General features: G+C 57.6%; 3 protein-coding genes across 4 annotated transcripts in view; 2 read left to right on the top strand and 1 right to left on the bottom strand.

Annotated features, from left to right (window-relative positions):
• LOC102374360 (C-type lectin domain family 4 member G) overlaps positions 1-1,514 on the top strand; it is a 10,804-nt gene extending 9,290 nt beyond the window's left edge. The window contains exon 9 of the mRNA XM_014526158.2: positions 106-1,514. Coding sequence (XP_014381644.1) covers positions 106-244 — 139 coding nt within the window. The 3' untranslated portion in view covers positions 245-1,514. The remainder of the gene's footprint in view (positions 1-105) is intronic.
• Positions 1,515-3,565: 2,051 nt separating this feature from the next.
• On the bottom strand, positions 3,566-7,735 carry TRAPPC5 (trafficking protein particle complex 5). Of its 2 annotated transcripts, none has more exons than XM_006036481.3 (2): positions 7,658-7,735; positions 3,566-5,244 (listed from the first exon to the last, which is right to left on the bottom strand). In XM_006036481.3, exon 2 carries the CDS (start codon positions 5,238-5,240, stop codon positions 4,674-4,676), a length of 567 nt encoding a protein of 188 aa, XP_006036543.1. In that variant the 5' UTR covers positions 5,241-5,244; positions 7,658-7,735; the 3' UTR covers positions 3,566-4,673. The 2 variants fall into 2 exon arrangements, with proteins under 2 accessions (XP_006036543.1, XP_006036542.1); XM_006036480.3 differs by having other exon boundaries at positions 3,568-5,244; positions 7,574-7,705.
• Positions 7,736-9,943: 2,208 nt separating this feature from the next.
• The window catches only part of LOC102374607 (C-type lectin lectoxin-Lio3-like), a 3,077-nt gene continuing 1,935 nt past the window's right edge, over positions 9,944-11,085 (top strand). The window contains exons 1-3 of the mRNA XM_006036493.3: positions 9,944-10,081; positions 10,217-10,330; positions 10,943-11,065. Coding sequence (XP_006036555.2) covers positions 9,994-10,081; positions 10,217-10,330; positions 10,943-11,065 — 325 coding nt within the window. The 5' untranslated portion in view covers positions 9,944-9,993. The remainder of the gene's footprint in view (positions 10,082-10,216; positions 10,331-10,942; positions 11,066-11,085) is intronic.

Raw genomic sequence — 11,085 nt, forward strand, 5'->3', positions numbered from 1 at the left:
ATGGATAGGTGCCTGGGTCAGTCTTCGCATGGGGGGCCAGATCATGTTTCACGAGGGTGCCCTCGTGAATGCATGGCTGATGCTGATGCTTTCTTGGATCCCCAGAAACTGGGACTTCGGGGAGCCCAACAACCAAGGCCTGGGGGAGGACTGTGTGATGATGCTCAGCCACGGGAGGTGGAACGACGCGGCCTGCGCCGGGAAGGTGGAGGGCTGGATTTGTGAGAAAGAATGGAGCTGCTAACCACCACCGTGGGACCCAGGTGTCTGGACCTGCTGGACATTACTGAGGCGTCCCAGCTCCCCATGAGGAACCTACGTGTGCAGCTCCCTGTGCAGAGCCCCGGTGTCCGGGCTCCATGTGAGGAACCCAGGCATCTGGGCTCTGTATGTGGAACCCAGGCGTCTGGGCTTCCTTTCCCCACCTCCCAGCTGTTTGCTTGCCAGTTGCCTCCTTTCACACTTCATGCAGAGAGAACCCAGGCATCTGGCTCACCTCAGTCCTACTGTCACCAACTCTATACCTAGGATGGTATTAACCCCTTGCTGCCTGCAGGAGGGGGCAGACTGTGGGAGCCCTGTGATCCTCTGGCCTGGGCTGATCCAGCCAATTGTGTCCCAGGCTCTTTCTTTGAGCTATTCTGATATGGCATGGGAGCATTGGGTCCTTGCCTGATTGGCCGGGGTTCAGGTTCTGATGCAAAATGGGCAGGGCTGTGATCACATGGATGCAATGGCAGGTGCGTGCATGCATCCCCATGGGTATGGAGGCACAGATCCCTGCTTGCATGTACACCATGCCATTGTGTGGGCTCACATGTGCTGTTCACAGTGTGGCCACTCGAGGGCAGGGCAGCCCCTGACTTACCCTGCTACCTATTCCTGCCCTTGGGGGTGGGGGGTGTAAGGAGCGGACCCAGGCACCTAGTCCTAGTACTACTTTTTCCTAGGACAGCCCCTGGAACATGGCCAGGGCAGGCACCAGCCTCACGCCTGTGGCTGGACACTGTTGAGGACCCTGTTCTGGGCTCAGGGGGTACTGCCTTGCCCAGTGTGATCCTTACCTATCACATGCCTACCCCACAAATCAGACCTGCACCAGGTCTGCAGAAGGCAGATTTTCCTACAGGCACTGGAAACTTTAGGCATTCACTATGGCATCCATACCATCACAGCCACCATGGCCTCAGGAGCAGAGCATGTATAGCTCCTACCACCTCCTTAGCAGATCGGTTCACACTGGACGCTGCTCCCCTCTGCTGCTGCTCGCTGGGGCCAGAGAGATGCAGCTGCCATGTTGCCAGCTATTGGAGTACACACCCCATGCTTCTATTCCAGTGGGGTAAATGCAGCTTCCTCCCTTAGGATCCTGGAGTGGGGGGAGGTGCATGTGGCATGTGAGGAATTATGGCATTTCCCATAGTTGGGGGGGCAGGGTTCCCTGAGTTGTTTTCTCCCAGCTGCTTTTCAGGCCTCACACCTCAATGGGCTGGATTAAAAAATTGTTTCTCCTCTACATGAATCAGGTCTTGGATCCCTTCTGGGGTATGTCTGATGTCCCCACACCCTACCTTCCCTGATTGGCTGATGGATGGGGTATGCCTGAATCAGCCGTGGCCAAACTTGGGGTAGGGCTAAAGATGGGAGGGGTGGGGCTCACAGGCAGTGGCTGTGTGGCACCCAGACCCAGAAGTGGGCACCAGACTGGCAGTCAGCTGGCCAGGCAGGGCCAGGAGCTGTTAACCCTTCCCTGGTCCTGCAGCTACCACAGGATCTAGGGCTTACACTCCTTGTTACTATGTGGCCACAGCCAGGTAGCCTGCCCCCATGGAGCCACTGGTTCAAGCCCCCACACCCCTGGATCCATGCCAGCATCCCAGAGGCAAAACTCAAGAGCAGTCAGAGAAGGGGTGAAGCTCAACTGGTGGCAAGGGTGGGGCTTCACCGCCTGTGGCCTACCCAGCCCTTTTGGGTGGCAACTTCCCCTGGGGAAATGTGGCCAGCTCTGGGATGGACCGTGGCAGCCAGGATCCCCCTGGAGCAGCTGAGAGCGTGAGGCTGGACTGCTGGGAACCCCTCTAAAGACACCTAGCCTACATCCAGCCACTCAGGAACTAGACACAGCCTGATCCCCCCCCACCCACAGGGCTCAGATCTGCCCTTCCCCCTCCCAGGAGTCCTGCACAGCCCCCTGCCCCACCCTTCCCAGAGCCCAAGTGATTTTGATGACCCTGCTCCACACCCTGCCAGTGGCAGAGACCCAAGACACAGGACAGACTGAGCAGAGGCCCAGGCACTGACCCTGGGTTTAAAGGATGAACTCAGCACCAGAGATCCCACAGCTTCCCTGATGCCAGTCCCTGCCCCAAGCCACTGACAGCTTCTAAAAGCGAGAGGCCCCAAGGCAGCCAATGGGAACTCACAGCTGGGGCTGCTGGACCATGGGGCTCTGGGGCCATGGTAATCCAGGCACATGTCCCTCACCCCCTGCACCACGGACCTTGGCTGCAGCTGCAGCAGCTGGTGTTCCTGCCTCAAAGGTGCTTTGTGGCAGGAGGGCAGCTGAGGGGATGCAAGTGGGGGGAAGGTGCCCCACCCCTGCCTGGGTGATCAAAGTAGTAGTCATCTGATGTTGGCATGGACAGCAAAGGCCCCAGTTGGAGTGTTGACACCACTGAAGTGTGTACGCACGTGTGCATGTGTGTACATGTAGGGATGTGTGTGTGTACATTTGTGTATGCCAAAGGGTGCACACGTGTATGTGTAGGGGTGAGTGTCTGTGTATATGCATGTGCAGGGCTGTGTGGCTGTAAGGGTGCATGCATGTGTGTACGCATAAGGGGGTGTGTGCACGTTCCTTTTAACTAAACCTTGGCTGGAATAAGCTGCTCCAGGAAGGGTGCAAGAAAACCCAACCCCATGTCACATGCACAGGCCTCCTGACTGTGGCCACAAGACGTGACTTCCCTTCCTCCTGCTGCAGCTCATGACTAAGGGGACACTGCACTGGGGGCCCCAGCCCAGAGCCCTTGCCAGCCACCCCTAGCCTGTGTCCCAGCCCTGCCCCACAGAGCCTAGGCTAGAAAGAAGGCCTCCATGGTTCAGCCAGGCCTGGACTCATCTAAGACTCTCCAAGCTGAGATCAGGGCCACACCAGGTGCTATACAGATACCACCAGGGCAAAAGCAGAAGCGGGGGGCACTTTATAGGCACTTACCCTTGCAGCCCAGAAACAGTGGATATTAAGTACAGTATGGACCCCCTAGGCCATGATCAGGAGATGCTGTACAGACCCCCCCCCAGGCCATGATCAGGGCCACACCAAGCTCTGTACAGACCCCCCAGGCCAGTATCAGGGCCACACTGGGCACTGTATAGACCCCCCACAAGACAGGACTGGGGCCACACCAGGCACTACAGACCCTTCCCTGGATGGGATTAGGGAACATCAGGCACTGTATAGACCCCCCAAGGCTGACAGCCTGGGGTGCTGAGTGCTGTATGGACCTCGCAGGCCAAGATCAGGGCCACACCAAGAGCTGTGCAGACCTCCCAGGCTAGGATCAGAGGCACTGTGCACTGTACAGAACCCCCAAGAGGATTTGGGAATGCTTTATTCCAGTTGAACAGCCAAAGGTTAATTAAAAGAAATATACACACTTCAAAAACCATGTGAGCTTATAGCTTGGAGTGCAAAGGCTTGTTGCCCTAATAGAGGTCTCACAGGCTGCTGGGCTCTTTTCCCAGGTCTAGCCCTTCCCTGCTGGGCTCCTAATTGGTGGGGCAACTGCTGGGGTTCCTGCATCCCAGACACACAAGCAGCTCATGCCACAGGAGGGAGAAAGGGGGAGACCAGGGATATATCCTCAGCCAAAAACAGAGCTCTCTCATCCTCTGTATTAGGGCCAGGCAGGTGGGGATGGATGTAACAAGTTGCCAGGATCTCCTGGGCTGGAGCAGGTGTCGCAAGGGTGGGACAATTTTGAGGGCAACACCAGGAAGCCCCATGTGTGGGCAGGGTAGTTAATAAAGAGCCAGTAGGTACAGTCCAACCAGAGTCCCCTTATTATTGCCCAGTCCACTTGGACTATACCAATGGGCTTTTCATTAAGTGTCTTGCCCACATTTGGCTCTTCCTGTTGTCAGCCCCAAAGCCTTCTCCCTCACAGTGGCTGCTCCAATTTGAGGGTTCCCTGCAGGTTATTACAGTAGAAGAAGGGTCCCATCTGTGGCGAGAGGAGGGGGCTGGGCCTCTCTTGCCTACCAACCCCCTCAGCACAGGTCAAGGGCTGAGTGAGGACAGGGGGACAGAGGGAAAACACATGAGGAAGCATTTAAAGCAAGGTGTCAGGCTGGTTGGGTCCCCAAGGTAGGATCTAGGTCCACCTCTAGCTGTGGGGTGAGTGGCAGCAATGCAGGGGTTAACACAGTCACCACTCATCCCTGGGCCCTGGCCTACCCCCTTGACACTCTTGCTTTAAAACAGAGAGAGAAAGAGAGAGATCAGTTCCCTTTGCAGCTGGGCCCAGGCCCTGCCCCTGTCTCCAGCGCTCATTCCCATTCACAGACAAGGTACAGCAAACCTGGAGGGACATAATTCCCAGCATAAATCTTTGAGAAGACTATGTACAAGGAAACTATGCTGGTCACACTCCCCCCCAGCCCCCCTAAGGTCAACGGCCATCAAGGGCTTTGTCTCGGGCAATGACAGCTTCGTCAAACTTGATCATGAGGGTAGTGCCCTTGTGCCAGTGGGCCGTGACCTTGGCAGGGAAGCCGCTGCAGGTGAGCACAGCCTCCACAATGCCAGCTGTGAAGGAGGCGCAGTTGAGGGTGCTGTTCTCCTTCGGCACTGAGATGTAGGTGTTGATGAGGGGCTCCTTCTCAATGATGTAGTAGGTCTTGTCGTCATCATTGGCCTGCTCCAGCTTGTCGGCCTCACGCCCAAACAGGGCCTTCCACACAGGCCCCTTGACGAAGAGCAGGATGTTAATCACCTTGGTCTCCCGCTTGCCGTTCTTCTCCCGCATTACCAGCACATCCAGGATGCGGGCGCCCACCTGCTGGCCCAGCTCTGAGAGCTTGTTCTGGAGCTCAGAGACTGAGTAGACCCGGTTCTGGCAGTACTGGACAATCTCAGAGAAGAGCAGAGAGAAAGCACTTAGGCTCACCTCTGTCTTGGGGCGGGTCAGGGAGCGCTCCAAGATGGCCGACTTCCCACGGGTGAAGCGCGAGTCCATGGTCCTGAAGGTGGGGGGAAAAGAAGACTGAATAACCATATTTTCTGGCATACAACATGCCTCCAACCCCCCCCCAAAAAAACCCCCCAAAAAACCAAAACCATGCATTTTGCTTTGTTCTGTCTTCCGTAGGATGTTTTTTCCAGAGTCATGGCAGAGAGCCAACCACAACCGTAGTTCCCCTGCTTTACCTGTTGCAGGTTTGGCATGAGGTCTTGTGTTGTGTCAGAGTTCATAGTAGTTTTACACAGAGTTTAGATTATGGATTGTCTGGGACAGTTTAGATAGGGCTAATCCTGCCTCAGGAGGGTGTTAGACTAGATGACTGCTGGAGGTCCCTTCCAGCCCAGCATGGCCACCTAACTCCACTCTCACCAAGGCACCAGGCCTTGCACTGGACACAGATGCCTGCTGTGCTGCCACATCAATACAGAGCATATCATCACCAGCCAAATAACGCAGATTATAACATCCAAGGCAGGAAAGACTTGCAGCTGAGCTGCCAAAAGGTACTGCCAATTTGGCAGGGGCTGTGGGGAGGCACTTGTAACTCCACTAATGTCCTATTACAGTGCCCTTCTGCTGTGTGCATGGACAGACAGATCCCTCTGTGAGAGAACCAAAAGACACCTCAGCTTCAGAAAGACATGCAGACATTTCACCTCCCCAGACATCCCATTGTAGAGCTGAAGGGGGCTGTTCTCAGGCAGCAAATTTTGAGAAAAACAAATTTGAAAGGGAAATTGCTGCACAACAAATCATCCATGGACTGGACTGTGTATAGTTCAAGCAGGGATTGTGGAACCTTATCCCATTACCTGCATTGGCTTTGGTACCTCCTTTGGGTGCTTATACATGTGCTCTGATGTGTTCTAATTAGAAACTGTCCGAGCAGACTCAATTAATCAAGTCTGCTGGAGGTTCTAATTGGAATGCTCCAGCATGCTGCAACCTCACATGTATTCAGTGCTCCCCATTTCAAAGTGGCAACAGGGGCACTTTAATTAAACTCATCAAATAAGCTTTAAAGTGCCCCTGTGGCCATTTCGAATTGCAAGATGCTGAATACATGCAATGCTGTGATGTTTTAATTAGAGCAGCCATCCAGGAGCTGCTCTAATAACAATGCACCCCTCTACACCAGAGTACATGTATAGACAGCCTTGTTCCTGTAGATTTATTGCTCGTCTCTCCTGGCACTGCCCCTCACCCATCTCTCTCTCTTCTGTCCCCCCTGCCAGCTCATCTTTTCTATTTTAATTTCTCTCTCCTCCTTGCACTCTGCTTTCTGCAGGTCCTTTCACAGCAAATTTCAGCCCACGAAAGCTTGTGATCTCTGTATTTATCTCTATCCACTTTGGCTGGCCTATAAAATGCAGATCTACCCCGTCTGCTCGATGGTATAAGAATCTGTAGCCCCTGTTCAAACCATAAACACAGACCATCAGCCTCCCCCTGTCTTTTGTATTCAAAACTGGCTCAAGCAAATGCCACCCATATCAAAACCATGTTTATATGGCACCAGCTTCATTGATACGTCATAAGGATGCCTGACCACTGGCTCTAGAAAGAGGCTCTCTGCTCCCAACTTGCCCTGGTCACTGCTCTACAGTGATGATTATCAGCCTTTCTAGACTCCAGCCCCACCCCCTTCAAAAATCACCAGCACTTCATGTTCACTTGCATTTTGAATAAGAAAACTACTAGAGCCGTTCTGGTTTGTGACACTGCAGATTCCTATTTGATCTTGTGAATCGCCTCAGGCTGCTCACAGGGCTGTGCCCAGGAAAGGATCTCAAGGCCCCTGGGGGAGCATGGGGTGGGGGAGCCGCATCCTTAGGTGAGAATCACTGGCTTAAATGGCAGCTGCGCTGGGCCAGACCCACTGGGGGCTCTGGGGAGGTCTTGCTCCACACCTTCAGCCTCCCCCAAGCAAAGCCTGCGTGTGGCAAGTGGGGGCGGGGATCCTGTGCGCCTGGCGTGGGTGCAGCCAGGGCTGGGGAAGGGGCCTGCCGGGACCTGCTAAAGAGTCCTGCAAGGAGGCAGTGGCAGCCGCTGGAGGGGCGCTCCGGGGAGCAACAACAAGGAGCAGGGAGCACCCAGAGGGGCCGGAGACCCTAACACTGCCCACGTCCCTGCCCCGCCGACCCCTTCATCCCCATGACTCTCCCAGGCATCTACCACCCCCGCGTGGCCCCTCCCCCGCCAGGCCACCTCATGACCGGGCCCACGTGACCCTTCCACCCCCCGTGGAACCCTGCGACCCCAATGACCCCTGACCTCGCCTCGCACCCCCAGCCCCATACGACCCCGCCTCCTCTCCGGGCACTCACGAGCGCGGGCAGCAGCAACCGCGTTCCCAGACCCCCAGCGCCGCCGCCGCCCCCCACAGCCGCCACTTCCGGGCCCCTCCGTACTTTACGGCCGCCGCTGCCGCAAATCCGCCGAACGCAGGGCGGCCGCCTGGTCGCCATGGTAACAGGAAGGCGGCCGGGGACCACGTGACACCAGGCAGGGCGGGGAGGGGGCGAGGCTTGGAGAGGAGAGCCCGCCTGGGCGGGGCTTAGGGGATGCTGGGTGTGCCTTGGTTAAGGGGCGGGGCTCTGGGGGGGTCCCTACATGGCAAGTAGGGCACCGTGGCTATTTAAATGTCTCAGAGATGAGACGACCCAGTGGATAACTGATCCGCGCCGTGGCAGCGCAGCCTGGGTTCCTCGCGGCCCTTGGACGGTGGGGGGAGGGGCTGGGCGCTTGGGTTCCATCCCGGCTCTGGCGTCAAGCGGCCCCAGTTGCGGGGTCAGGGCTGGATTCGGGATGCCTGGGTTCCCGGCCCAGCTCGGAGGCGCGTGCAGTCTGGCGCGCCAAGGGCCTGCAGGGCGGCACATCCGGGCGCCTGGGTTCCAGCCCTCAGCCTGCAGGGTGGACTGCTCAGCTGCGGGTCATTGCGCCCTCGGACTCCTGGGTTTCCTTCGCAGCTCTGGCTCCACCTTTGCCTGCCAGGCTTCAGGCCCCATCTTCCCCCAGCTCAACTCCAGGGAATCCTCCTCCACAGTTTCCATGGCAACAGCTCTTCCCACTGCACCACCCCGCTGCCCAGCAACCACAGTTTCCATGGCAACCGCCCTCCCCCCTGCCCCAGCCTGTTCCCCAGACTGGAATGGGCAGCATGTGATGGGGTGGCCAGCGCTAAGGTTTGGGACCCAGGCGTCAGGGCTCCCAGCTCTGCCTGCAGTAAACAGCAGGCCCCAGGCTCCTCTCAGCCCTGGGAATGCGAACCTCGGGGTCCAGGCTCCCAGCAGCCCACCCTACACCGCTGTAACCTCTTGACCCTACTGTCCTCCCAAAGCAGGGAGAGAACCCAGGCATCCGGGCTCCCAGCCTCCTGCCCTAACCCCAGAGCCTCCCGTCCCCTCCCAAGGCAAGGAGAGGACCCAAGCTCCCAGCCCCGGTCACTTCTATATTGGTGGGAGGTGAGTGCTATACCCCCTAGGTCCTGGACCCCTTCATCACTAGCCAGGGGGAGGTGGAATGACCCCAGGGACAATAGAGTTCTGTGCACATACCAGAGCAACCAGAGGAGTGATGCAGTGTGGGATGCCTGGAGGACCAACCAGATCCCACCCAAGCTTTGTAGGGACTGAATAGGGATGATCTCTACAGATCCCAGGAGTCCTGGACCCCAGCCCTATACTTACCCCCACCACAACACTCCTCGCCCTGTATCCACAAGTCACCCCCTTCCTGGCCATCCTGCCTCACATCTGTGAGCTGCCCCGGGCAGGGAAAGATCTCCAACACCTACTCCCATACAAAGTACTGTACAGACTCTAGGGGCAGTTATCCTGGGTAATTCCCAAATGGGTGCTCCCCCTGCCAGTGATAATCTGGGTTAGCGGTGTGTCAATTTGCCAAACTGGTCATGTATCTGCTCCTTACCCTGGTATAAATTTCTCCGGGAGTTTAATCTGGAGTAAATCACTCTGGATTAAAATTCTACACCACAGTCCCACAGCCAGGTCCCAGCTGAGTGAGGCTGAGGGTACTGGGAGGCCACTGGTCATGCTCAACCCTCCTGCAGCCGGTGGGACAGGCTATGAGGGGCCAGTGGTGGGTAGTCCAGATGCTTCCCCCAACCCCTGGATGCAGGATGAGGTCCCTGGGCAAGGCTGGGGGCAGGGAGGAAGCAGAAGCTGCTCTGAAGAGGGAGGGAAGGTCAGAGGGGCCGGGGGGAGGCATGGGGAAGTCTGGAGGGTCCCGAGCGCCTCGGGGGAAGTCAGGCCTGAGGGTGGGAAATGCCAGGGACTGAGGAATGGAGGTGACCTGGGGATTGCAGGCCCTTGTTGGTCTGCCCGGCCCTATACAGACCTCCCAGGCCAGGATTGGAGGGCACGGGGCAATCTCAGCCTGGGGGTCTGTACAGCACCAGGTTCCCCAAACCCAGCCAGGGTTGGGGAGGGGGTCTGTACAGCACCTGGTGCTTCCCAATCTCAGCCTGGGGAGTCTGTATAGTGCCTGGTGCCCCTTGATCTTGGCCTGAAGGGTTCGTACAGCACCCAGCACCCCCAAGTCCTGGCCTGGGGGCTCTGCGTAGTGCCCAGAGCTCCCCAGTCCTGGGCTGGGGGCATTTGCAGGGCAGAGTCGGCAGGGCAGGAGTTAAAGCAGTGCCTTCCTCTTTTGGCTGGTGTAAGAGAGGAAGAGCAGTGGGGTTGCACAAGCCTGGTGTGAGATACTGAGCCAGGACCCCTCCCGAGCCATGCAGCCCTCTAGCTACAGCCGCCATAGGGACCCCACCCTGGAGCTGTGCCAGGGCCGGTGGGTGCCCCGACCTGGCCACAGGCCAGGTGGGTATTTAGGGATGCCTGAGTTTCCTTGGTGCCCTGGGCACTGCTCATGCAGGGGTTTGGGGGGATGCTTGCTGAGCTTTTAAGGTGCATCCAAGTTCCCCCTGGGGAAACTGAGGCAGAGATGTGCCACAGGCTCCTTGGACAGCTTTGAGGATGAGGATGAGCAGGATTATGTGAATGTCCAGCCCAGCCATGCTCTACCCCAGCTGCAGCCGCAACCTCCACAGGGAGCCGAGGCCAAGCCAGGTGAGTCCTTTGTGCTCTGGGTGGGGTTCCTGGGGAGGATCCTAGTCCCCCCTGCTTTAACTACCAGATCCCACTCCATCCCCTAGTTGGGGAGAACCCAGGTGTCCTAGCTCTCAGCCACGCCACCCCCATTCTAGCCACTGGATACCACCCTCCAGCTGAGGTGGGAACCCAGGCATCCGGCCTCCTGAACCCTCTCCTGTCACCAGAACCCACTATGCTCCCCCTTCTTCAGCAGATCTGGGATAGAATGCAGGCCTCTGGGCTTCTAGCCCCTCCCCGCAGCTCTAACCTTTAGATCCTAATCCTTGAGCAGAGCTGGCATACAACCCCGGTGCCCTGGCTTGCAACCTCTCCTCCACCTACTTTAGTAGACCCAAACCCAGGATCCCAACTCCCTTCCACCCACCAGACCCCGCTTCCCTAGCAGAGCTGGTGTAGAACCCAGGCATCTGGGCTCCCAGGCCTTCCCCACACTAGACTGCCCACTCCTCTGCACCACTGGCATCAAACCCAGGCGTCCGGGCTCCAAGCCTCCACCCAGCTCCTGTTCCCAGTCCAGGTCACTGGCTTCCCCTGACCCCCCACCACACCTGGTACTGTTGGTTGCAGTGACCGCACCAGCACCAGGAGCTGCACGTGGAGGCTGCGGGAGGCGCCCAGCCATGCTCTGGGCCCTGTTAGGCCTCGCCCTGCTGCTCTCAGCGGTCGCCTTCATCCTGAGCCTCCTCAAGTGTGAGTGTGCCCCTGCCCGC

Source organism: Alligator sinensis, unplaced genomic scaffold (genome assembly GCF_000455745.1).
Source record: "Alligator sinensis unplaced genomic scaffold, ASM45574v1 scaffold1892_1, whole genome shotgun sequence".
Taxonomy (NCBI): Eukaryota; Metazoa; Chordata; order Crocodylia; family Alligatoridae; genus Alligator; species Alligator sinensis.